The following is a 26,423-nucleotide window of genomic DNA, read 5'->3' as shown; positions in this document are numbered from 1 at the left end:
AAGTAAAGAGCCTTTGAAAGGGTATTTATCAATATAAATGTTTTGTGTTATAAACTTCATCTTCAACCCCACCAAAGGCCTTCCTTGTGCTTTTTAAGAGGTAAAATGAACTTGTTGCCAAGCGACCAGAACCACGGACAATTTCTCCTTGTCGCTACCAATTCTGGTAACTGAAATTCGCGACATTCTTGGCTGAAAATACTGCAAGTGCATTTTTGAAAAGAAAAAAAGAAGGTAATAAACTTGTTAAGACGTAGCGGATTCGAGATACTCAGCAAAATGATTTAATATAAAAAGGATAAAAGAAATATTTTAGAACAGGTTAAAACTTTTAAGATTCAATAATATCAATAATATCAAAAGTTCATATTTTGTAGGAATATTTAAAAATAATATACAAGTTACTATTAAGCAATAATGATTCTTAAAAGAACATTTTTTAAAATAAAATGGATAGGATTTTTAATTTGAAAAAGTAGAATGTTGAAAGAGTAACTAAGTTTCTACCCTTCAACAATTTAATTTTTCTGCTTGGCTGAATTTTCTTTGAAAAAGTGACAAACATGGCCTTGGACAAATGCAAACTGGCAAACTTGAGGACCTGTTTTCCCGACTAATATTTGCATATTTATTATATAGCCCGAACAATTTGCGACAGGGCCTTGAAGTTATTAATAGCAGGATGACTTGGTATGTCCTGGCACCCTAGTAATATCTTCGATTGGATTTTGGCTGAGTGCGCGCAAGGATATCAATGGGAAGTTTGTCATAATCGAACATTTGCATTGGAATAGAGCGAGGGGGGATACTCGTACAAAAAGAGGGTCCTAAATGGAAATTGACATTTTTTTTTTGCGCTGGAAAATTCTTGCTTGTGGCGAGCGTGGGCGATTTATGTGTTTGACTTTACGCTGCAGTTGTGCAAAGTGTGTGTATGTGAGTGCTTATCAGGCGGTGCACAGCGTACTTTTTTGGGGGCACTTAATTTTGGCTGGCATCCTTAACGTCCTTAACGTCCTCAAAAGTCGGCGAATGGGAATGGGAATGGCGGCAATGCGCGACCCGGAGAGCTTCTTTCGCCGATTTGCAGTCAATGAAGTAGAAAACTGAAAACTTTTTCTTTTCGAGTCTATTAAAAATAATGGCAGCTGAAAGCAGAAGAGCCGGCCAAGTGCGAACTGCTTGCTGCTCTGACCACCCCCCCCCCATGTGTGCGTTTTGCCTCCCCGTCTCTTTTTCGCACTAGTCTTGCCGTTTCTTTTCCCCCGAGTATTGCCATCTCTTTCGCTATCTCTATATCTGCGTGTGTGTGTGCGCGAGACATCGGCGGGCATTAATTTAATGTCCGCCCTGCCATTTTTCACTTCGGCCTGGTCGCCAGACATTGTAGCCCGGTGCATTGACCACTTTCGGCGGTTTGCCTTTAAAGCGCTCTATTACCCTCGCAAGAGATCGAGGCTATTTGGCCTTTTGGAGTATCTATTTAATGAGGGGTCGTATGAGACACATGCAAAGTTTGCTGTTTTGTCAAAACAAGATTATCAGTTATGCATTCTATAAAAAGAAAATCAACTGTGTAAAATGAAAAGCCAAACAACTAGGGTTTTGAAATCACTTGTACATTTTATTTTTTAGCTGTCTAAAAGTATGCAGCATTATATTTTTAACTAATAAATATAGTTAATTCCTTCAGAAAGACTACTATCCTTTATTCGTTGCATACTTTTAGACACCTAAAAATAAAATTGAAAAGTGATTTCTAAGCCCTCTTTGTTTATGTATTATTTTGTTTATCATTATTATTTTAAATCAATTATGAATATATTTAAAGATTTATTTTTAATACCTATTTAAAATGTCTGCTAAATTTGAGTTAGTATTTTTTCCGCAGACAAACTCCTGCATAATTGTATACCTACAGCCCAGGGTAATCGAGCTGGCACTACCATATCTTTTAATGCCAAAGAGGTCCATGTACTTATTTTATTTTTAAACCCTGTCGCTGCGGGCATGCTGGGCAAATGGCCGAGTGAACGGAGTCGAAGAGCAGGCGGTGTGCAGGTTTTGCGGTTAATGCGATAATTTAATTGTAATGCGGGTCTGGAGTTCTGCGCGCCAATAATTTAACTTGCAATCAGCGCGGCATTTATTGGGTTAAACATATAAGCCAAGCGCCCATGGCGAAGACGCATACTTGCATGGCCCAAGGAGTGAATGAACCCCAAGGATACGCGGCCACAGATACATTTACAGATACAGATGCGCAGCGAAAGGGAAAAATGGAAAGGGAATGAAGGAGGAGGAGAAGGAAAAGGACTCCAAGGAGCACGAGGATGGCAAATAAATTCAACGATTTCGTGCAATAAGGGGTCCGACGCAGTCAGTTGGGCATTTTCGCACGTAAGCCACGAGGACGATGACAGCAATGAAATATGCAAGCCAGGTCCTGAACCCAAGCATTTTTCCAAGGCGCATAAGGCGTACATGAGTCAGAAGTTAAAAACCAGTGTGGGCTTGCGATGGTGAAAATCCGAGTTCATACCCAAAAGTCAAAAACATTTATAAACTCCTGCTCAACCTAGCAACAGTTGCCCGGGGTGAACTCCAGGGATTGGCCTTTAACTATTGTCTCTGGCTAACACATTTTGGTATGTGTCTTTGGTAGTTGCAATGTCGCAAGGACACACGGAGGAGCAATTGCTGGAACTGCGGCGCATCCTGTTGCTGACCGTCTATAAGAACACCTTGAATCAACTGATTTTGCAGCAGCGTTCTCAACGTTTAAATGCCAGGAAACCTCTTATGCTGCCCGCTTCTCTGCAAAGACGACGCAGTTCGTCCATGGGGGAGCAGGAAAAACCAGAACGTATCCTTATTACCGGAAAGGTTCTTCCCAGATTGGAGTCCCTGCTGGGGGAGCCAGAGAACGATGCCGATCTGCTGGATGAGGATGTCCTGAATGCCCTGAAATTCGAAAGGGATATGGATGCTCTTAGAATGATCTTTGAAGTGGCCATGAATGATCCCGAATTGGCAGAGAAGAACACAGAAGAGGTTAAGGATCTAGATGAGGATTTAGAACAGGAGTTAGCCCCGGAAAATCCACAGGAACAATTGGAAGGGGCAAGTAAAGAAATATCTTATGAAGAGTGTGATGATATGAAAATCATGAATCTGCAAATTAAAGAAAGGCAAAGTCCCTTTGAAACTGAACAATTACAAGATATTAAGCCGGTTGTTATGGAAGGAGACAGATATGTGGAAACCCTGGAAACTGAAGAAGAGGAAACTACTCCCCAGGAGGATGAGGGTCTGGAGAATCTTAAGAGAGCCATCGCTGCCTTGGGTGGCAACAAAAGCGAGGAGTCCCAGGCTGCACAACAGCTGCAAGAATCCAAGGACGAGCTAAAAAAACTCAAAGAAGACCTCGAAACGGAGAAGCGGGTGACCAAGGACAAGTTGCAGAATCTGGAGGAGCGCATAGCCGATACCAAGTACAAGCTGCGCTGTGTCTCCCGGGTCAATGACCTCGAGTACAGTTTGGTGCAACGCTGGGAGGAGGGTCGTCTGGCCCAGGGAACCATTTGGGGTGAGAATGCAGAGCGTGCCTATTTAAGGGATATTTTGGACATCCGGCAAAAGCTGGCGCGTGAAGAGCGGGTGAGTGCCGAACTGCGCTCCTTTCGCCAGCGGGAAATCATGGAATTGCAGGCCAGGATTAAGGAGTGGCAGGAGCGCTACGTCAGCGAGATGCGACGGGTGGATCGCGAGGCGGAAGCCTGGGAGCTGCGCATCCTCGAGCAGAAGAAGCTATTGCAGCGCCATCGCGAGATCTTCGAGGAACGGATGACCTATGTCCAGGAGTACCGCGCCCAAAAGGAGGAGGAGCAGCGTCTGCTGAACCTCCAGATCCACCGCATCGAGTGCGCCGTCAGACTTCAGGCCTGGTGGCGGGGCACCATGGTGAGACGCGGTCTGGGACCGTTTAAGAAGAAGCCCAAGCGCGGCAAACGAGGCAAGCCCAAGAAATAGGACACTGTACAAAAGGAATTATAATATTATATAATAATATTGAAATATTACATATTATGTCTTACCATCAATATAATCATACCATATCATATGCATCAAATATCAACTTATCATGTCATACATCTTTTAATATCATATCATATATCACATCAGTTCATCACATCATATCATATCATATAATATCATATCATATAATATCATATCATTGTATAATAAAGAAAAATTTATTATAAGAACACTATCGCTTTTAAGTTGTGTAAATCCATATTAAGATCGAATTTTATTTCCCACATTTATGACTTATTTTATTTTCCTCCGTGTTCTTTTGTCGCCGGGATTTTTTCAGCGCTTTCCCCTGGCTTTATGGAAATTAACTTGTGACTTAAAACCAATTAAAAGTTGGACGCGCTGCAGTTAACACGTCAGCGGTTGGCTACTGACGTGGCCCTTAATGACATGCTGCCAGTGTCAACAGGCCCGACTCGAGAATTGTTTACGCCGGGCGATAATAATGGTTTAAGGATGGGCAGGGGGTCGCCAAAGGGGCAGTACTACTGTAGTACCGGGGTAGTACTGACCCATCCGAAAGGCAAAAGTTGAAGTTGCATCTGGAGTTCCATTGTTTTTCCTCTTGTTTCATTCTCCTTTTCTTTTCCGCATTTATTTATCTTTTATGCCAGGGAATGGCCAAAAGTGGTTTATTTGTTGCGGCGCATTCATTGGCAACACAAATGGGCGGCGGGCGAGTGCGGCCTAAAGGGGGCGTGGCACTATGGCAGCAACATTTTGTTTTCGATGCGTGCAGTGGAGATAAACTGCGACAATTTGCCCGCTGAATGAGTGGAATGGAACTTTTTCCACTGCCATTGCAAAATAAAAAGGGGGCCGCGAAACAAAAGCAAAACTTTCCCACGAGTGTGCCAGTGTGGACATTGCAATTTAAAATATAATTAATGGTCGTTGCCGTAATTTATTGAATTTGCATGGCACAAGGCTGCATTGCTGTCATTTCTTGTTTGCCTGTTTGCCGTTTGCCAGTTGGCGGGTTTTCCACTTGGGGAGTCCAGTTTTGCGAATGTCCTTGCGAGGCGATTGGAGTGTCTGCACACTCACATTCATACTCACACTCACATGCACTCACTTTGGTTTTAATGCACTCCGCCCGGTCAGTCGGTCCCTCGCAATTGTTGCTGCCTGGCTGCCCGGTTGGCGGAGCAACAATAACATCCCGATAATGACTGCCGAAAGTCCATTTCTGGCCAGCAAAAAAACCAAAAGCCCGGTTGCCACTTGGACGCGAAATTGGTAAACGAAAAGTCTTACCAGAAAAAGCGTACCGAAAAAGGGAGTACCCAAAAGTTGAAAAAATTCAAGTACCGAAATGTGTGCCAATTTCGGAGAGAGCTCCATTTTTAATTTAAAAACCAAATTAATTGATTAAATGGCTTGCAGGTGACCCAAGTGATCTAAAATTTTTTCAAAAAAAATAAGAAATAATTTTAGAACACATAAATTGTATTAATATATAAATTAAAATCATTCAAAATATCAAAATTTATTTATTTAAGAAATTCAAGAATAAATGTTTAAAATATTGAACAGTCCTCAATAACTGTATAAAAAATGCTTAATACATTTTTCTTTAATATTGATTTTGCATTATTTTAGAAAAAAAGGTCTAATGATTCGCTCGGACTCTATTTTTTGGAAAAAATTGTAAATGAAATTTTCTTTTTGCAAGTAGTTTATGTTCCTGGCATCACTAACAATTTTTTTTACCCACTGAGTACTAAAAAACGGCTAGAATAGACCAATTTTGAAAAAAGGGTAAAATGAAACATTTTCGGCACCAGCCACCAAATGTGGCCAACGTGGAATGTCGGGCCTATTGTTTGGCCACCATGGCGGATGAATTAATGGAAGATGGAGCTGGGTTGCATGGCGGGAAAGCGGGAATGAGGGCAGCAGACAAACAATCTTCCACGCTTTTTCCCTTTTGCCCCCCCTTTTTTTTCGCTTCATTTTCCCGGCTATCTCTGGCCATCTCTTATGCTCGTTTTGGCCAGGCCAGCTCCAAAAACCAACTCATTCTCGCTTCCTGCCCTCTGCATGCCCCGCACTATTTGCAACTTGAAGAAGGCGGCAGCGAATGCTCCATAATGGAGGCCCTCATTCCCATAGTAGCTATAGTAACTCGCTGCGTTCCGTGTCATGTGCGTTACTTAAAACCTACAAAATGGCAAAGAGTTCGCCTTTAAAACGGGGCGCCTCGTTGCAATACCCGTGGGCCCGGGCTCGGGAAAAAAGGGCCAACCGGGGAACCCGAAAAATTTACATACAAATTAGGGTTAATGAGCAGTGAAATTGTTATTTAACTTCAGTTGGCCCGTTAAGCGCTTTAAAGTGCTTCAGCACTTGAGCCAAAGGAGTCGAGTCTTCGAATATCTACGTAGTTTGCGACACGTTTTCGAAATTCTCTTTAGCAATGGGGGCCTTAAAGGGGTTGTCCTTTAAAAACTCTATCGTTCGCCCCAAAGCAACAGAATTTAATTAATAATCTTGCGCATAATTCATAAATTGATTATAGCTCATACGCCATGTGTTCTTAAATTAATTTCCATTCCCCATTATTATTTTTATATTCATTTTTCAGTGTTTTTTACTGCTGCAGCAGCAGCGTGGAAAATGAGAGTTTTATTTAAAATTTAATCAAACACTTTAATTTGATTAACAGCGCACGTCTTTCAATATAAATTTATGGCCGCACGACGCATAATCAGAGACCAGAACCGGAGTGCCGGAATGTCGGAGTGCCTGGGTGCCCGGGTGCTCCACTGACCAGCCGTAAAAAAGGGTTGACCGCCCGCACATCCGTTCACCCGATCTCAACTCCCGTCTTTCCCGGTCTTTCAACACATCAACGCAGTCATTTGATATGCGTACATGTGACGGGGCAAGTTGGGGAGTTCGGGAAATCGGGGGCTGTGGCAACTGGGAGACTAATAGCAGCACGTACGTTTGATAAAATATTTTATTGGCATGTATGGGTGGCTTCCTGACGGGCCCAGCGATTTTATAGATTTTTCTAATGCTTTGATGGAAGGTTTTTTTTTAAACTCCATCACCCCTTTTCTAGTCACTCTTTGAAATATAGTCTCACCAGTTTTTACTCTTTATTGGAGGCCAAGTCCCCGCTGAACATGTTTTATAATGAAATATATTTTTAATCTTACAAATCCATTTTATTATATAGTTTATAACTTAAAAGATAAAAATGGGGTTACTTTTTTCGTTTAATACTAGAAAAATCCTGATGAACGATTATTATAAAAAAATGTATTTGAAGTTCTATAAACCCATTATATTAAGTTGTTTAAATACTTTTAGCACACAATTTTAGTACTAAAAGGATTTCAGTAAGTGGAATTTTGAAACCGGAAAAAATATTCCACTTCTGGAAAGCACATTTTTAAGAATCATTTAAGAGATATATTACCAATTCTGTTTTAGGAAGCCCTAGCAGCTGTAAAAGTTCTAGAACTATGGAAGTTCCTCTGTATTTACATCAGAGCAACTCCTTATCTCTTATTGATTGTTTTCCCCATGCATTCCTCATGAAATTAGTGCAACGTCTGAACAGCAATTTGGCCACACAAATCATTTTAGCATAATATACAACTTCGGCTGGCGGAGTTTAACAACAGACGAGGATGGCATTTTTATTGGCCTACGTGTCTTTTGTGCCATGGCTGTTGTGCTTTTCAGTGGATATTGCCACAACACACTATCTCGTCATGCGAATCTGGAATAAATCTTTCATTTCATTTCTGGTGCACGGAAGTCACGGCCACCGGTCAGCAAGTTTTTGGGGCTGCTTTCGCAGGCTATGATGATAAATGTCGAAAAATCCGAAATGCTGTCATCTTTTGAGCGGATGCTCGATTTTCGCTGGCGAATTCCATTGAGTCGCTCTCTCAACGCATTTGGCATACTTTCACAATTAGTTCAAGTCTCGGGAAAGCGTGAAAATTTATGCTCATTCGAGGGAATCCAAAATCGCGTTCAATGAACCTGTCCACATCAACGTACGCCCCACTAAATTGAATTCTTTGTTTTGGCAGCTACAAAATCCAGAGACCAGAATCCCGAATGGGGATGAATAAATAAAAAAAAACTTGGAAATAAGCAAAGCAAAAGTTTTTAGCAAACGGCAATTTTGTGTTATTTCATTTGTTTGCCTGCTTATATTGCCGGGGTGCCCCGTTTGGAATTTTAAATATGGCGTCTGTTTTGTTTGAAAACGGAAACGAGTGTCTGTCAGTTTATTTGTTTGTTGTTGATGATGTTGTTGCTGCTGTTGTCGTCTCCGTTTTGTCGGCCCCAAAAAGCAGTCCCAGAAACGAAGTCAACCAACTTTGGCAAAGGAAACGCCGCCTAATGTGTTAGTTTGCTAGCAAGTATACTCGCATTCCGAGGTCGGTGTGTTTGTGTAACTTTGCTGGCAATTGAGAGGCCATTGCCAGCGGCTCTGGTGAATAGGGGTATACATCTGGCGATATTCAATTTACCAAAGATATGAAATGAATTTTTAAGGTTTAAGCAAACGTTAAACTCACTGGAAAGGAAAGCAAACAGGCCTGACCCTTTAAAGTATGCATGCACACGGAAAAAAACTTATAAAATGTTAATCAATTTGGTTATAAATTCAGTGTGAGTATACCAAGAGCGACTTATACAATTTTTAAATCTCTCTAGAATGCCACAGATTTTAATAGGGTTTTAAAACCACTTAAAAGTATGCAACAAAACACTACATTTTAATCCACAAGTTTCCCAAAGAGGATTTTTTAAAGCATACTTTTAAGCACATTTTAAACGGATTTATATTAATTATACCGAATTATTTGGCTTTCAAAAATTATATATCTATATATAATTCTCTTTTTAATATAGTATGTTTTCTTATAATAAATTTTGTTTTTCCAATACATTTTTGTAAGTATTCAGATTTTCTATTTGTTTTTCTTCATGCAACTTGATTTCTAGATATATTTCCACCCCTTTTCCTAGAGTTATGTACACAACATCTCTGCAAATGTAGCCTCAAATTTCAAGCACACAAGTGCTCCTGCTCACACACTCGCAGACAAACAAATGACACAATTTTCCTTCGAGCTAATAAAGTTGACTTTACATTTTTAATAGTCTACTTTTCGGCGCATTAGTTTTAATGCTTATGACGAGGCTGTTTTGCATGCAAAATGCACGGGCTGGTAGAGAAACTCCCTTCTGGCCATGTTTCTGGCCAGCTTTTCGGTCCCATTAGACCTGGCTTCCTGCCCTCGGCACTATGCGGTACCTGACTTGGTTGCCAAAACAAGATTTCTCACTCATTATGCCGGGTACAATAAATATTTGCCTATCATTTTTGCTATTTGCATTTGCCAAACGAAATTGATGAACGTCCCCGGCACAAAACAGCAAATTGAATTGGCCAAGCCATTAACAAAACTGAATTTTGCTTATCGCCATTTTTGCAATGGGTTTTTACTCCCAGGGCCCTCGAAACATGACACACGGACACACTCATGCGCTACATTTGTGATATTTATGCAGATTTTGCTGCTTTTGCCTAGTAATGAGTAGCAGATAAACATGGCGATAAATTACTGCATTTTTGGGCATTCATTATTTACCATGTGCCATAGTCATACGAAGGCAAAATCGAATCGAATGCCCCGTAAATGGTCTATGTACATATATATGAACGCACTTAAATCAGGCCCGGCCTTGCTGGCTGTCATAGGGCTGCTTTATGGCCGCATTTCCCGGCCATTTCTAGAATTACAACAAATTTTAATTAAATACAATCTGCAGCAAGCAATGCGCATATGTAAATGCAAATGGCTCGAATGCTTGCGGGCGAAACAAACAAACAGAAAAACAAAAAAAAATGGGGGAAAAACAAAAATTTAATGCATAATATAAAAAGACGTCAAAGTATTTAGCGCACAATGCAGCAGAATGCGACCAAAGGGGTAAAACAGAAAAAATTAAACGACATGGCCAGACCATTAAGCGCCACTTGCTCCTTTTTTCCCCACCCAATTTTCCTATACATTTTCCCCAGCCTCTTTTACTCCGCAGCAGCAGCAGCAGCAGCAATTTAATAATTCTCCCTGACAATGCACTTGCTCATTTGCCATTTGCTGTGCATTCAAATTTGTTTCTTCCACAAAATTGTAAAACAAGTGGGAAAAACGCATTTGACAACCTACAAACAACGCATCAAAAAACTGCAGTTGGAAATCATACAAATTGCTGCATGTAGGGTATGCAAAAAAAAAATTAAGTTTTTGAATGCTTGTTGCTGATGCCTGCCCGCTGGCTGAAAGTTGTTGCCGGTTGCCGTGACAGATGGGTGGACATTTTGTCAGCGAGAGCGAAAAAAGTGGCAACAAAATCCAGAAAAGATGGGGGATCTGGATCAAAACGATCCCGGAACACCCTTATCCTTAAAATAAGAGTGTTTTAAAAATGTTAGATGGTATTACTAATGGTGTCTAAAAGTATGCTGCAAAAAAAGTTTACTCTCTTCTTAGTCCTGGCTTAAAATATATTGTTGCATACTTTTAGACACCTTTATAAGTGATTTTTTAACCCTTTTTTTGTGATAGAAACACATATATATTTTAATCTAATTTAAACATTTATATTTGTTACAATTATTAATTAGATGACGACAAATATCTTAAAATGTACATGACAAAAAAACACATAATTTTCGATATCTTTTTTAAAACACTTAATTTAAAACACACATAATTTTCGATATCTTTTTTAAAACACTTTTTTTTCATCGATGTAACGATATTTATTTTTACATTTTAATGATTAAATGACACTAAATGTAGTAACGATTTAAAAACTAAAATAAAAAGTTAAAGTTTTTATTTCTGTTGTGAAAATCCATTTGCGTGGTCCATTATATATTAAGAAACCATAACTAAAAGGAGCTTATTGTAGTCCCCAGCTCTAACCTTGTCCTTGATCATTTCCAAGTTGATAATCTAGAGGGGAAGGAAAAGAGCTTTCCATTACCGGCTCTCGTTGCACATTTACATTAATAATCTGGCTTGGCAAACTATATCATATAGTTGCCATTACTCCGACATAAGGCTCTTACGGGCGGAGACAAAAAACAAATTGTTGACGCCAGATACAAACAATTTGCAATTCAACAGCTAAAGGGATCAGCATGGGACAAGCGCATTTGCTGCCGGCGAGATGGGAATGGGATATTTTGGAATCGGGATTCGGGGTGTGCAGATGCAGGCAGAGGATTTGGCAATCCTACACATGTTTGTGTCTGCGAGTTCTGTTCGGTTTGGTCTGGTTTGGTTTGGTTTTTGGTACTGGTTGGTCTCTGGGCGTTATCAACAGCTGTCTATCTGTGCGTTCCACTTCAGTTGATGTTAGTTGGTTTTTTTTTTGATTCGAGCTGGGTCCCAACAATCCCTGCACTTAAAACGCATTTGATGTTACTGCTGCTCTTGCTGTTAAAATTAATGAATTTGTTTGCATGGCATTTTGACTGGTTTCCGGTTTCTGATTCTTAGCCAGAATTCACTGGAAGACCGGATTACGAGACCCAGAGACACATTTCTAATTAGCCCAAAAGCTGTGATTGTTTCTCTCTGTTAATTGACCTCTCAATTTGGCTTGCCATCGACCTTGCTTTTGGGCAATTAATGCCACATGTGGCAAACACCTGGGCTCCCAGTGCCCCACAGGGGTCATTATTAATTACTTATTAATGGATATTGTTGCGTAACTGGCTCATTACGGTCAATCAGCAGGCGTCGAATTGTGTTTTCCTTTCGGCCACTCAGAGCCATTTAACATTTCATTAACAATTTAGAGTACTTAAGTGTGTGCGGGCGAGCAGCGAAATGAGGACGTGGGCGAAATGACTAAAAAGAAAACACTTAATGAAAATATTACGCGAGTGCGAGTAAATTGAAAGCCAAATGCATTTTAATGCAGCATTCTCAACTAAAATGAGGCACAAACACAAACACAAACAAGCGGGCACACTCGCACAAATACACATCCACATCCACATCCGCATCCGCCAGCCGGAAGCCGCAATGTGCAATAAAGATTGCAAGGCGCGTGAGTGTTGGTTGGCAAAAAGTGACGAGAAGGGGTTTTGTACACTAAAAAAATAACTGCTTTGAAGGATTTCTTTCTAACAAAAATGTATATTTTTTGCGTAAAAAGATTTGTCTATCACATATATTTAAGTCTTAGAATTTCCTTACTAAGGTGTCTAAAAGTATGCTATATAAAAGGCACGTCTTCTTCTGGAACGAATCTATCAAAATGCTCTTATCTAAAATATATTCTTGCATACTTTTAGACACTTTTGGGAATGACTTAAAATTTGTTCTTATTTCTATGGTGCTAACTTATATTATTATGATCTTGGAGTGCATACATATATAATCAAATTCATTCTGCTTTTCAGACTTTCTCTTTTACCATTTGAATTTTTATTAAAAATCAAGAAGCTTCAACCATTTTTTTTCTTGAGTGTTCTAGATGTGCCGGATGCTGAACGAGAAACTTTGAGGCAGCACGTAAAGATCGTTGCCATTGATTTATGCGCCGCGTGCCATTGCGAGCGTGAAGCGTGCAACAAGCCCGGCGCACACAGACCAGATTAAATTGGGGGCCAGAAGGGGTGGAACCCTTCACCAGCGGGCGAGAGATGACCATGGAAGTACCGCCGTGGCCAGCTGGTAAATAAGTGTGTCAACGTGGGCCCTCGTCTCCATTTAGCCGAAACAAGACACCACTTTCCACCGATTCCACACCAATAAAGTGCGCTCCAAAGTATGCTAAGATTCCGTCCGCCCGAAAAAACGTGCCGGAAATGCTCGAAACGGGCTGCTGCTCTCCAAGCTATTTTCCGCTGCGAAATTTGATTAAGTCCACGCTGGCGATGAGTTCATTGCGCGTGCAAAATGATTCGCTTAACGGTGGGAGTTGTGCATAGAAGGTGGACAGCTGGGTGGACCAACTTTAAAAATATTTAGGAAACTAATAGTTTGAAACATTGCATTTAAATGGTGTACTGAATAAATAAAAAAGTCTTGACAGGCTTGATAGATAATCATTAAAATTAAGGACATGCCTTACAATAATCAACAAAATTATGAACATCTAAAAATTAGAAAATATAAATAGCTTTCTTAAGAACACTTGTCGATAAAACATCTAATCAGGGTGTTTAAAAATTAAGTTTAAATCATTTCGTCTTGTTTTTAAATTTAGTTTTTACAAAAAAGATTAATAAGTTAAGACTTGTAAATATGTACGAACTTACTACATCATTTTAGCTCTTCAAAAATGATTCATTGTTTTTTAAATTACAAAAATGTATTTTGTCTTTTTATTATTATGTTCGAATGCTTTGTAATGGTCCACCCCAACTGACATAAGCTCACTTCAGGGCATGTACTGTTACATCCAGCAAAGCCACGAACATGTTAATTAACGAACGGTCCGAACTGGCTGGAACTACAACTGCCAACCCGGTCCTAAACCAATTACAATTGCTGGCCAAAATTGCGTCTGTCAATGACATCAATGTTCGATTTTTGTCACACATGACATGAGTTGCAGTTTGACGGTGGCCAAAATGTAGCAGGTGCCACAAATCGAACAACGATTGTTGAACGGGTAAAACCAGGCAGGGAGTCAAAACCCACGAAATATAATCCCGGACGTTGCCCAATTTTTGCAAAGTTGACATGGGGGCTTTAAGTGCAGTGCAAATTGCTTCACTTGGCAGTGCATTTTTTATTTTTTAACCACCGACACGCTTTAATTATTCATATTCCGTACGGGTAATGAGCCCAAATAAATGATAAATTATGCAGGGGCGTTCGGAATCACAGCGCCCATGAATGCCAAGTTGGGCAAGCGGTTACAGCCAGGCCAATTTGGCCAAAATTTGCAGCTGTTGTCGCTGCTGGATGATTTGCATTAGCCACGCCCAAGGAGCTTCGATCTGCCCCTTTTTTGGTAGCCAGAAACCCATCAGAATGCAGTTTCATTTTTTTTCTCCTATGATGCGGTGCATGTTGCACGTCATGTTGGCCATGTTGCAGCTGAGCGCGCCCCCTGATTTATGACCCCGGGTGTTTATTTGCTGGCCGTGTCCGAAAAGTTGCCTCGCCGAGATTTATGTGCACCCCAAGACAAACCGCACGCAGCTTCTTGAGTTTGGAGTCGGTGAATAAACTGCACTAATAAGTTGGGGAGTTTAGGCCAAGTCAAGTGGCTCAGTGGCTGAGTGGCCGAGAGGCTGCCAGAAATGCCGCAAGATACAAGGCAATAGACAAAACAAATGTTGGCAAAAGTTCACAAAGTTTTCAGGGCCCAAAAAGGAGCAAGTAGCATAAATCGCTTTATTGAGCGCATCAGGCAAAAAGTTGCAGTAGCAAGACAGCAATTTGCCAGTGCAATCCTGAGAGATGGGATAAGCCGGCACAATAAAGGGTAAAACTTTCACACCAGAATGGCCTGGAAAAGAAATTGGCAACAGACGTTCCTGGTCCAATTGGCCAGGCCAATTGTTAATGGCTAATTATTTGGAGCTAACGTTTTTCCAATGCATCTGCTGCCGCTGCTGCGCCTATGAGAGCAAAAAACCAAAGACAAAACCAAACATTTCTTGGCACATTTCACACTGGAGGCACACAAGAAATGCACATAAATTTTACTTAGCCAAGTTCCAAAGAGTTTCGCCTGCCAAGTGGCAGCCAAAAGAAGTCAAAAGAAGTGCAAAGAGCGATAACAACAATAAGTTGCGAGCATTGCTCGAATGCACAATGCAAGTGGCGATAGTTTGCCATAGTTTAGCCATTCCGAATCCCCCGATTTACCCTTTTTCACCCCCCTTCCAGGCACGCCCATGGCTTTGATGAAACGCTCAATAATTGGGCGGAATGGGTTGGCTTTTTTCAGTGTTGGGGTGAGGTATGTGTACCTAGGTTCTAAAATGGGTACCTTTTTTTAAGGAAAATATTTCTAGGCCTTATTTGGATCACTTGGGCAAATATATTTCTTTGCACACCCTTATACTATTGTGATAATTTGTAAAATGAATTTCAATAGCTTTACAAGATAGGGCTTTCTTCCCTTTTTAAAGATTGTTTTATGTATATAGATAAAAAGGTAGATGTCCCAACCCTTTTTTAAAAATTAAATTCATTTTAAAAATAGTTTGATAAACCTTTCCGCTTTATAAATTGTACCCCACCTTGGCAAAAATATTCTTTCTCATCCCTAGTGCTATCCTTTTAGTGTCAGGCGAAATGGGAAGCCGCCAGCGAATTTTATGCGAGTTTAACAAGCAGCTAGCAACAGAAAGGTTCCGTTACACTTTCTTGCAGCAAATAGGCATAAATTTGCATTTAATGTAGTCGACAAAAACGGCAGTGGAAGGGAGAAAAAATGAGCAGCGCAAATGCCAAAAAAATTATTCTGCTATTTAGTATATAATTTCCTGGAATAGTCTTGGTTGGCTGTGGTGTTGTGTGGTTGGTCTGGTTTTTGGATCCGAGGTCCGGTCTGCAGTCGCCAGGTGCCATTAAAGCCGCATAAATTTTTTAAACTTTTGCCAATTTGCATTGCAAATGCTCCTCACACACCCATATAAACATATATGTAGGTACCACCAGCTAATATACACATGTGCCGGCGTTTGTATTTTCGCGTTCTGCATGTGGTTCCAAAAGCGTTTGGGTCAGTCTATTAAAATGCAAAGAGCCAGGATTCCATAGCCCCCACACACTCTCTGTATATCTCCACTTTTCGCCGGCCGGAAGTCCATTTTGTCTTGTCGTTCACATCATAAATATGGACGTTGAAATGGCGGCTCTGTTTATGGCCAAGACCAGTTTGTATGTATGTTGTGTTGCCGCTTTTAATGACAATTTGTTGAGGTTTGCATAAAATTTTGAACGAATTTCATTTGGCACACATTTTGGTCGACTTCGTTTTTTACTTCGTTTATTCCTCTTCGAGACCCGGCATAAATTTAAATAATTTTCGCTTTTGACGCCAGTGAAGTGGTTGTTTGGAGTGTGTCTGTATTTGCGGTTTATGACAGGTCCTATTTGGCATTTTACGATGGAGTGGTCAACTGTCTGGCCTTCTCGGCTTAGAGCCTCACTCAGCCATTAAAATTTCAATCAATCTAATCATTATCAATATATGCTGGCTTCCCACTCCATTTGCCACAATTCGAATGTCTTATTCATGCGCCTGCGGTTATGCAATGATAAATTTATGGCCAAGCATGGGTGTGGTCAACTCGTCTCAGTCACTTCCGAAATGCTGCAATATTCACTTGGAATCTCTACACACATATATTTATTTATGTGGCATCCGAAATCAAAGCCAGCTTTTAAAATATGCTAGTTAAAGTCCCCGAAATGTATGAAAGTAGGTCAATACTTTTATTTTACAGTGTGCTTATCTCTGCTTTTGGTTTATTATTTTCCACACGGGTGCCTCGACATGACGAAATTTACTAGCCCCCAAAAAATAACAAATAAATAAAAAAGGGAACACTATAACAAGAAGAGAACGAAGACATCGACAAAGTTGTCGTCAGTTCGCTCTCACTGCTTGTCACTTAAAGCGAAAAACAATTTTTCTCCAGCTGAAGAAGTGTTGGTGGGCATGTGTGTGTGTGTGGAAGCTATCTGAAAACCAATTTTCGTTGCTAAATTGATGTTTATAGCTATGTAGGAGCACGCCGACGACGGCGATGAGAATGACGATGAAGATGACGATGATGCGGCCGTCGATGGCTATGATGAGCTTGTTGCGGCCACCGCTCGTCGCCTCTGATGAAGACAAAGTGCCAATGCGAAAAACTAAACGCCAAGCTACCAAAGCAAGCGGAGCTAAGTCGAGTCAAGTACAGAGAGAAAATGTCACGAAAAGTGGTTCAAAAGGGCTTTTCTTCAATATAAAAAAAACAACTTGTGAGTATTGTTCCTAATTTACCCCTTTTATAAAACGGCAAGGTCACACTGTGGAAAAAATTGTTCATAAGGTACTGCGGTCACACTAAATTTGAAATAATTGCACTACATCCATTTATTTTTCTCTGTGCACTGCAAGTGGAACGCTCTCCCAGAACGCGGCAATGAAAATCCTTTTCGTCGCGACTCGAATCAACTCTACTCCCCAGCTTTTCGCCCATTCTTCATTTGACAGCATTTTGATGCTTCCGCTTGTAATTTATGTGACACTTGCAGTGCCATAGATCAGGCTGCGGGGCCAAGTGATGAGACTGCTACTTTCTGCTGCCATATCCTCCTTTTTATTAGGTCCTTGCTACTTGGTAGCTGCTTTTGTGCGGACGCTTGATTTCCTCGAGCAAATTTGATCAATTGAAACAGGCGATAAACAATGGGTGGAAATGACAGGTAATCCACATGCTGCACTCAGTTAATTAGATGGCAAAGGAAGTGCACATAAATAAACAATTAGGTGGCAGTAGATAACCGAGGCGTATGCATACATGCAATTGCTGCATATTAATTGAAGCTCACTCGCACACACTCGACTTTGAAGGGGGAGAAAGGAACCCCATACCATTTTCACACACTCCCTCAACTGACTGAGTCGTCAGCCCCCTCCACGTTCTGAGTAATTTAAAACGCTCCTGCTCGTGAATGCATTTGATATGCTTTTCTACCGCTTACAACTCGATGCGCTCGAAAGTCGCACCCCAACCAAAACCCTGAATCCCGAACCCACCAAGTGGAGGGCATGTGCATCTGCCAACGCCAACGCCATTATCTTGGGCATATGTCTAAGTCAGATCAAAGCCATAATGCTGGCTGAGTGCAAGTGGGGTGCAAGTGCGGATGACAGCGATATTAGGGCCAATTAGATGTCCGACTTTGCGAGGAGTATCACGGCAAAATGCATTGCTTTTATGACAGATTGCTGGAAAATCGCATTCAGCGGTGATCAAAGACAAGCCTCAAGGAGACTCAGTTTGACAAAAGTGAAGTCGGGACTTATGCTCGTTAGTTTAAATTGATTGCAAGTAAAATTCATTCGTGACTTCAAAGAAATTTATAGTTTAATAAGTGGAATGCTAATAACCAAATGTGCGTTTAGAGACAGAAGAACAAAGCTTACATACATTGGAGTTATTAAAATTTGATATAGATAACCCACAGATTGCTGCTAAATACTAGAATGCTTTAATATTTTTATCAAAATGACTTTTCCGCTGAAATGTATTTCTACAAAGTCTTACTGTTAAAGTAAACAGAAAAATAAAGTTATTATTCCAACCCGGAACACAGAAATTTGGTTAAAGCTAAGAGTACTAAGCAAAATTATTATTATTTTTCTCTATTGTTGTAAAATAATTGCCCCAGTATGTTTTATCACGTTCATATTATAATTTAAATACATTTCTAAGAACACTTATCTCATGACACGGTTCATTCACCAGTTAGGCACACCTGCAGCAAACGATGTCAGGTCTTTTGTGATATTTAAACAGCCGTTAATTTAATTAGATTCAGGGTTATTGAGAATAATAAGTTTGAGACCAGCCGTCAAAAACGAAATGTATCCGCGTTTTCTTAGACATTAGATCGCATTTGCTTGTTACTGTAGGATAGAAAGAAAACATTCATTTCCGTGTTCGTAATGAAAATAGTAATCTGGTTGTGCCTGCTTGGCTGTATGGCCTGTGCCAATGGCGGTTTGGTCCCTGATGTGATAAAGGATAAGTTACCTTTGGGACCTTTGGGACGAGCCGATTCAGCGAACCCTCTCGATGCATTCACACATCCAACGGATCTTTTTGGCGGCTTATGGGAAAAATTAAAAGAGGTATTGTAAAGCAAGATACATTTACACAAGTTCTAAACTGATATTCGTAAGCCGGTTGGTGAAATTTAGTTTTATTTTGATATCAATGTCAAAAATTCAAATTAAAAGTGAATGATTTTATTTCAAGTAACAGTACGCTAATCAAAAAAGGGATTACAAAACCATTTTGTGTAAAATTGGTTCTATAGATTGTCACGAACAAACTATTTCTAAAATTTTTAATTCTTCTGCTGGGAAGTTATATTAAAAAAATTCTCACAATATATACACAATTAAAATACCTATAGTGATGTACATCATATAGATATATTGATGTATATATTTCTTGCAGACTTTTGGTAAACCCATTTCTGTGTCGCTAAAACTTGGATTTGGGTTGACTTGTTTTTCTAAAGAAATTCAAATTACCAATTTTGTTTGTATAAGGCACGTGTTGTTTGTACAGTTTCTTTCAAGAATTTAGTTTGTTTAAAACAAAATCTAATAATTATGATTTTCTTTTTTGTGCAGGGTTTTATGGTAGTAATGGAGCTTATCACTGGCGGCGGTGGTGAAGCTGGTAACGGGGAGTCATCGACCGAATCTTCGCCTTCTGGAGAAGTAGCAACGGTCAAAACATCAGCAGTTTTAACAACGGAGGCATCAACTACTACTACTACTACCACAGAAGAATCAACCACCAGTGCCAGTAAGAAATAGTGCTTCAGCTCCATGAGGAGAAATTCTATCGCTTAACCTTCGAATCGGATATTGCTCGTCATTGTTTGCTTTTCAGCTGCTTTAAAGCGGGTATTTAAACAATGGGAATAAAAGTACAAGTAGCTGTCACCATATTTTACGCAGCGTGTTTTCATTATTTACGCAAATGTTGGGGAACCTCGAACCAGGGCAAACCATATAAAGTTCTTCCCTCATCAGTCGTTGATTGACAATGTCTCGGTTTAGTAATACCTTTATCATCCTATTCTTAACGATCCATATGCTGGACTTTGTATTGCCAGCACCCATTGGGATTAATCTGATGGAAACACCCAATGATCATCTCGTAAGTTTCGAGATGGTTGTCGATCGACAATCTGATTTTATACTGCCCGACCTTGAGCTTCAATTGCTCAAGACGCAACAACAGCAAGATGGTAAGTTGGTTTTAGCTGCAAAGTTATATATTTTTTATATAACTCTTTTCCATATGGATTGGCTGTTCCTTAGATGTGGAAGTTCTGCGCATGCAATTAATGCAGTTGAACTTACTGAAGTTGTTAATAGCCTTGGATCTCCTCATCTTGATAAGCATTTATTTCTGCGCCAGAGAAAAAAAATATAAACCAGTGCAAACCGTGTGATATGTAGATTATGACTACCATATATGTACATTAACTAAATTAACTTTTGAAATATATAACATATATATAAAAATACAATTTTGTATACTCTTTTCTAGAATTAGATTCTTTTTATACAGCTAAAACTGAATCTGTTGATTCGCTTTTTAAACAGCGTTTTGTGCCAATTTAGATTCGCTTATGGGTGTTTGAACATGAATTTCGCTTAATTAATTTTCATCAATGTAGTCCTAATGGTCTGTTTTAAATAAACTGTTATTGAATAATTATGGGCCAATTCACGCCTGCTGTTTGTTTAGGTCTGGCTGGCTGGGATCCAATGTATAATGCCGGTTCTGGCAACACACACACTTTCGCCCCACCGAATGCATCGTTAAATATCGACAACAGTTGGCTCTATTCGGCTGTTTGTTGTTTGAACTTTTAGTTCATAAATATTAACAGCTATTAAAGTGCGCAAACACACAAGGCCAGTTCAGTGCAGTTCAGTTAAGGGCGGCAAATACGGGCTAAAAATTAATTTTAAAATTTAAAACTAACTGCATGCAATTTACGCGCAATTTGGCTGCCTTTTGGTTGCTTGCAAATGCAATGTAAAATGCATCGAGCATGGAGGAAAATGCCATCAGGTGGTTGGTTTTCGGTGGGTTTTTGCAAGGAAACTCGGCTCCTCTCAGCCTAATGTTCATTTAATTAAAAGCGGAAATTGAGCAAGTGAGCCAGCCAGTGACCAAGCGGCAGAAAAGCGACGAGCCGTGGCCAAGAGTCTCCAAAAGTGGCCGAGATGCTAGCAACTTTTTCCCAAGTCGGTGCGGAGGAAATATTAAAAACGGAAAACACTTTGGGGCCAACTAATTCGCACTGGCTTGCTTTCGACACGGCTTCCACTCCGGCTCTGTCCCTTGCCATGTTTTCCCATTATTTTATACACACTTTTTTGGCAGCTTTCTTGGCCAAAAGCAAAAGTCTTGGCCTGGCACAAAAAAGGGGCGGCATAGCGAAACGAGTCAAGTTGAGTTGAGTTGTGTAGAGTGGAAGTGAAGTCGAGAGTGCCGAGGAAAAAAGGAAGCAAGGCGGCGCAATTAGCAAGTTTACTGCATGAAATTATGAAACGCTTAATAAAAGCATGCTTGCGAGCAAATGAAAAAAAGGAGCAAAAGTGAGTGTAAAAGGGTCGAAAGATGGAATATTCGTACAATATATTAAAACACAGAGCTTCACAAGTGCCGGCAAGTTAATTAAAAGACTCGCATATTTGAAAAGTTTTACCACCCCACCATTTTTCCACATAGCCCATCATCACCATCACCATCACATCAGCATTACTGGTATATCCAGCCATCTAGCCCCATCATCATCATCATCATCATCAGCGGCAGCGTTCGAGGCTGCAATTTAATCATGTAAGTGCTGGCAAATTGTTGGCTAAAATTAGAGCCAGACAAATATTGCGCATACGCCTAGTATCCGCATCCGCATCCGCGTTAAAAGGATGTTGTTGGCCATGTTGGGCTGGTTGGGCCGCTGTTGTGGCCGCTGTTTGTTGCTGTTGCCAAGTTTTATGCTAATGGTTTTCGTTTAAAGCCAAAAGTAATTTATTGTTGTCAGCGGGCGCCATCAAAAATGTTGCTGCACATTCATTATGCCCTCCGAATGTGTTGGTAGTACAACCCACAAACTCATGTGGGCCTGGCATGCATTAAAAATTTTAAGGTTTTAGGTCTGTGAGCCCCAAAAACTTGCATAGAAATTAAGTTAAGTTTTGGGTTTCCTTTTCTTTTCCCAGGCCAAAACAAATGTTATTTTATTTGCCTTGGCATGGCTAAATATCCCTTAAATGTGTACTAAATTAATTTAACTTGAGGCATTGAGCTCAAACAAACAAATGCCAAGTGCCCTAAAGCCTTGGCTAAATTTAAATATTTTACTCTGGCCAAAAGCACCATTTTTCTCTATGCCCTGTGACACGTTCGCGACCCACTGGCTGGTCGGAAAAGCGGGGAAAAACTATGCCAGAAGATAAAACAGCCGCGAACTTTGCAACATGTTTACGGTAAAAACGTGATTTTCGGCACAAAAAGCGGAGAGCTTGACCAAATGTGGCCGGGAACTGGCGGGCGCCTCGAACCCTTTGCCAACTGTAAATAAGTTGAGTTAAGCGGCGAGGCACGCGCAACCAAGGACCGCCCACAAACCAAGGCAAATGCCCTGCCCGACCGCAGCCATAAAAATTAAACATTTGTAGCTTTGTCACGTTTGTGTTGACACTTTCTTATCACAGTTGGGTGGTATGGGGGGGTGGGCCAAAAGGGGGTGCCACCCCACACCACCCACATCCGTTTCCTGCTCATCCCAGTTAGGCCACCAGTTTCACCCTCTCGACCCGGCCTAAATATGTGCGTGTGCGTGTCAGCTTTGACTGCCGGCCTGACCCACCTGACCCCGGCTGAAATAAAACTTCAGGTGAGTGTGTGGGACTGACACCAACCACCCTGGCAACCACCCAAGCCACCCAAACCACCCAACCACCGCACCCACTCGTCGTAGCATATGCTATGCGATTTCATTAAAAGCCGGGCAAGTACGGCAACGTGTCAGCCTGATTCTGGATGCTGGATCCTGAATGCTGAATGCTGAGTTTGTGGCTAAGACCCGGCCGCATGCCAAATGCCAACTTGGCGGGTTCTAGTGCCAGTTTTCGGTGGCATAATTTGCGTTTTCTAATTAAATGCGATTAGGGTGACATCAGCAGGTGATCCTGGGCTTGCAGGTGGGTTAAAATCGCACGAGTGCTGTCAATTTGAAATTATGGTAATTTGGTTTCAATCAATATTCATGCTAAAATGTTATTTCAAATTGGATTTACTTGGAATTCGTTTTAAGCCTGTTTTGATAAATATTCCCAAAATATGTAAAGTTATAAATGACAGAAAATATAAATTGATTTTAAGTGAATTATTTTATTCCTAAAATATCAATGAATATAAATATGATATGGGAAACAAGAAGATTATAAATATTCCTAAAATGTGTTAAGTTATAAATGACAGGAAAACTAATATGATTTTACATAGGAAACTTATTTTAATCCCAAAAATATAAATGAATACAAATTTGATATGAGAACCAAAAATACTAAAAAATGTAGTTGATGGGTTTTTGATTTTTTCTAAAATTTAACTCTAAGGATGACATATGTTTTTGTTTTGTAAACTAAATGGTATGATTTTTATAAAGATATATTATACTTTGTATTGGCATACATGGTTTTCTATGCCTTCAATAAATAGATAGAACAATTAAAATACCAAGATACCTCCCACTTTTCATCTGTCCAATATCCTTTTTCACTTCCTAATTTAAAGACATTTTTTCTGCATATTTGGTGACCTGGCGAACTAGCAATTTTCATTACTCGTCGAAGGCAATCCTCTCAATTGCCGAACCGAAAGTGATTTCATTGGCATTATCCACTCCCATTTGGCTCGACCAACAGACCAACAGAAAAACATCTCAGTTTTTAATTCTTCTTCAGAAGCTGTCGGTCTCCTGTAGACCGATATTTGCATGTGTGGTCCATATTTTTTTCAGAGGTCAGAGGTTGGGCCACAGGACCCGCACCCAGAATATGTGCACTCTATTCCGACCACTCCGACACTTTGGCCAGGGTTTTTGGGCTCCTAATGCGTTGCTCTTGCCTCCAGGATGGGCTCGATAATTTCATTTGCATATTGTATACCGGCCACTGTTGCTGAGATACATTTTGTGGCTGAAATTTATGACATGCCATTTGGTCTCGAGCTGAGTTTCGAGTGGGGGAGCTAGAGGAGTCCTCTGGGAGGTGACTTGGCAACTTTGTTGCCATGCAACTTTAATGAGTTGACGCACGAGACCACAGAACTTGACACCCAAAGGCTTTAAATTGAAAAAGTTTAATGAGCATGCGTATTTGATTAAGCTTTTGGAATTTCTTTTCAGTCGTGGTTTTGGCGGTTCCTTTGTGCTCAGATGCAATAATGGCTGCTTTCAGAATGCACCTATATTGACAATTCCCTCTATCCTTTTGACACCTGCAATATAGGTATACATATAGCTGCAGCTATGGCTAAAATGAAAAAAGGAAGCAACTGAAGAGCAACGTATATTATTTGCATTTAGCTTGGGGCCTTTCTCGCAAAGTTTTCTGCTGTCCTTCGGCGACAAGGAAGTTGGCAAAAGTGCCTGGCAAAAAGTCCTGTGGCGTGTGCCATTGCTTATTGCTGGCAATTCAATTAAATGCAGAGCTGCATGAAATACCCTTCTGAGAAGTGGGCCATGTGAGCATCGGAAATCCATAAAATGCATCACATGCTATCAAAGGCTCAAAAGTTTTTTACCAAAGGTGCCAGGACATTTATTATTCGGCAGGCGTAGTAGTGTGGAGATTTCTCCATCCTCCCATTTTTTTTTTTTTATTCGTTGGCCCTGCTACTTTCTATTTGTCTCAATTGCAATCAAACTTTGTGGCTTCCACTCAGTTCTTCTACCAGTTTCGGTTTCGGTCGGTTTTCCTTTCCCATTTTGTCACGCAAATTGCACAAAAGTTGGATTGACTTGAGCGGGAAATTAAGTTGATGGTTTCTCAAGTCCGGATTCTCGAGACTCGAGTCCTTTGCCGTTTTGTTTGCTTTACTCGTCTACGCGTTGTCATCGCCGCGTGCCTTGTACTTACTTATTTAACTTGCAATTTTGGCAGAATTTCGCAAGCATATTAAAAAGTTTTCGGCTAGCTCGTAAGTGGCGCACTCGCCTGAAATAATAGCTGGCTGCTGGCTGCTGGCTGCCGGCAAGGATGCACCCTTTAATTGCAGCAGCTTAAGGAAATCAAGAGTGCACACAAAACACAGAGCAGAACAAAACAGCAGCGGGAATATAGTAAGACTAAAACAAAACCAGAGCAGCCCCGAAAAGTGAAGATAAAGCCGGGCCACAATGCACTCAAGCGCATTGACTTCCAACTAGCTTTGACTTGTGCCAAGCCAAGCGTGGATGGGCCAAAGTAGCTCGGTTGACAACCAAGACAGGCCCGACTGAGCTCGTCCTCGTCCGCTTACCACTCCCTGTCTCCATCCTCATCCCCATTCTCGTCCTGGGTCCGTCCCACCGTGAAAATCAATTGGGCACTGCGCAAGATGCTGCCCAGGATCCCCTGCTGGGCCACCAGGCTCCCCGGGCGACGCCTGTTTGTCTACACTGGGATATCGGCAAAATGGTTTTTAAATTCTAGTAAATGTGGCAAAATAGTAAGCAAGCTAAAAAATATTTTAGAAAATTTATAAATATAAAAAAGTCTTAAAAATAATTATTTTTGAGACCTTCTTTTCGAAAATAGGCTTTACCAAGCTTCTTATTATTATTTCGATAGCAATATAAGCCCTATATAGGTTTATATTATTAGAATTAACGGTCTAAAAATATATTTTTTTACATTTTAAAAATGATGTAAGAACAAAACAAACTTTAAAAATTATGATTATATTATATATATAAAATATATTGTATTTTTTGACTTTTAGTAAGTAGTTCAATTCATAAAATTGTAATCTTATAAATTTTAGAAATTTGTATTCATACACTGACATTTTCTTTAAAAAAAGGCAATTTACTAAATATAAAATATACGTTTTAAAGCTTTTATAATTTAAATATCTAAGCTACGTGCATTTTTAATGTTTTAAAATCACAATTTCTTGTATTTAAGTGTTTTATTTTAGTGTGGTACATTTTCCAATTGAATTTTTTTTCCATCTACCAAATATATTAAGATTGTTCCTCAGTGTAAGGGCATTCAGCCGGCAGAGATGCGGGCAGAGGCAGCGACTGCAGCTGAGCTGGCTTTTGCGCGGCATTATGCATGCGTTTGTGCCTGAATGTACTGTTGAAATACAAAAAAAAGCCAACAATGTTTAAGTCAACTTCCGTTTCCGGTGCTGCTTATGCTAACTCTTCGGTTGCTGCCTCTGTTTCGGTTGCTGTTGCTCTTCCTGCTACTGTTACAACTTCTGTTTCCTTTCCGGGTTTCCTCTGCAGCTAGCTTAATTATATATGAACTGCCACACTAAT

At 40.4% G+C, this 26,423-nt stretch overlaps 3 protein-coding genes across 3 annotated transcripts; all 3 read left to right on the top strand.

Annotated features, from left to right (window-relative positions):
• The first annotated feature begins 1,895 nt into the window (after nt 1-1,895).
• LOC108014336 (dynein regulatory complex protein 9) lies at nt 1,896-4,165 on the top strand. The gene has a single exon (XM_036817461.3). It carries the CDS (start codon nt 2,671-2,673, stop codon nt 4,030-4,032), a length of 1,362 nt encoding a protein of 453 aa, XP_036673356.3. The 5' UTR covers nt 1,896-2,670; the 3' UTR covers nt 4,033-4,165.
• A 14,556-nt stretch (nt 4,166-18,721) lies between these two features.
• LOC108017388 (uncharacterized) lies at nt 18,722-19,811 on the top strand. The gene is made up of 2 exons (XM_017084409.4): nt 18,722-18,978; nt 19,489-19,811. Exons 1-2 carry the CDS (start codon nt 18,793-18,795, stop codon nt 19,675-19,677), a joined length of 375 nt encoding a protein of 124 aa, XP_016939898.3. The 5' UTR covers nt 18,722-18,792; the 3' UTR covers nt 19,678-19,811.
• A 43-nt stretch (nt 19,812-19,854) lies between these two features.
• LOC136116445 (uncharacterized) lies at nt 19,855-20,399 on the top strand. Its single transcript, XM_065865995.2, has 2 exons — nt 19,855-20,114; nt 20,188-20,399. Exons 1-2 carry the CDS (start codon nt 19,910-19,912, stop codon nt 20,319-20,321), a joined length of 339 nt encoding a protein of 112 aa, XP_065722067.2. The 5' UTR covers nt 19,855-19,909; the 3' UTR covers nt 20,322-20,399.
• Nucleotides 20,400-26,423: the final 6,024 nt, after the last annotated feature.

The sequence above is a fragment of the Drosophila suzukii genome, chromosome 3 (assembly GCF_043229965.1).
Source record: "Drosophila suzukii chromosome 3, CBGP_Dsuzu_IsoJpt1.0, whole genome shotgun sequence".
Classification (NCBI taxonomy): domain Eukaryota; kingdom Metazoa; phylum Arthropoda; class Insecta; order Diptera; family Drosophilidae; genus Drosophila; species Drosophila suzukii.
The sequence above is the reverse complement of the archived record's forward strand: the minus strand, read 5'-3'. Positions and strand labels throughout refer to the sequence as shown.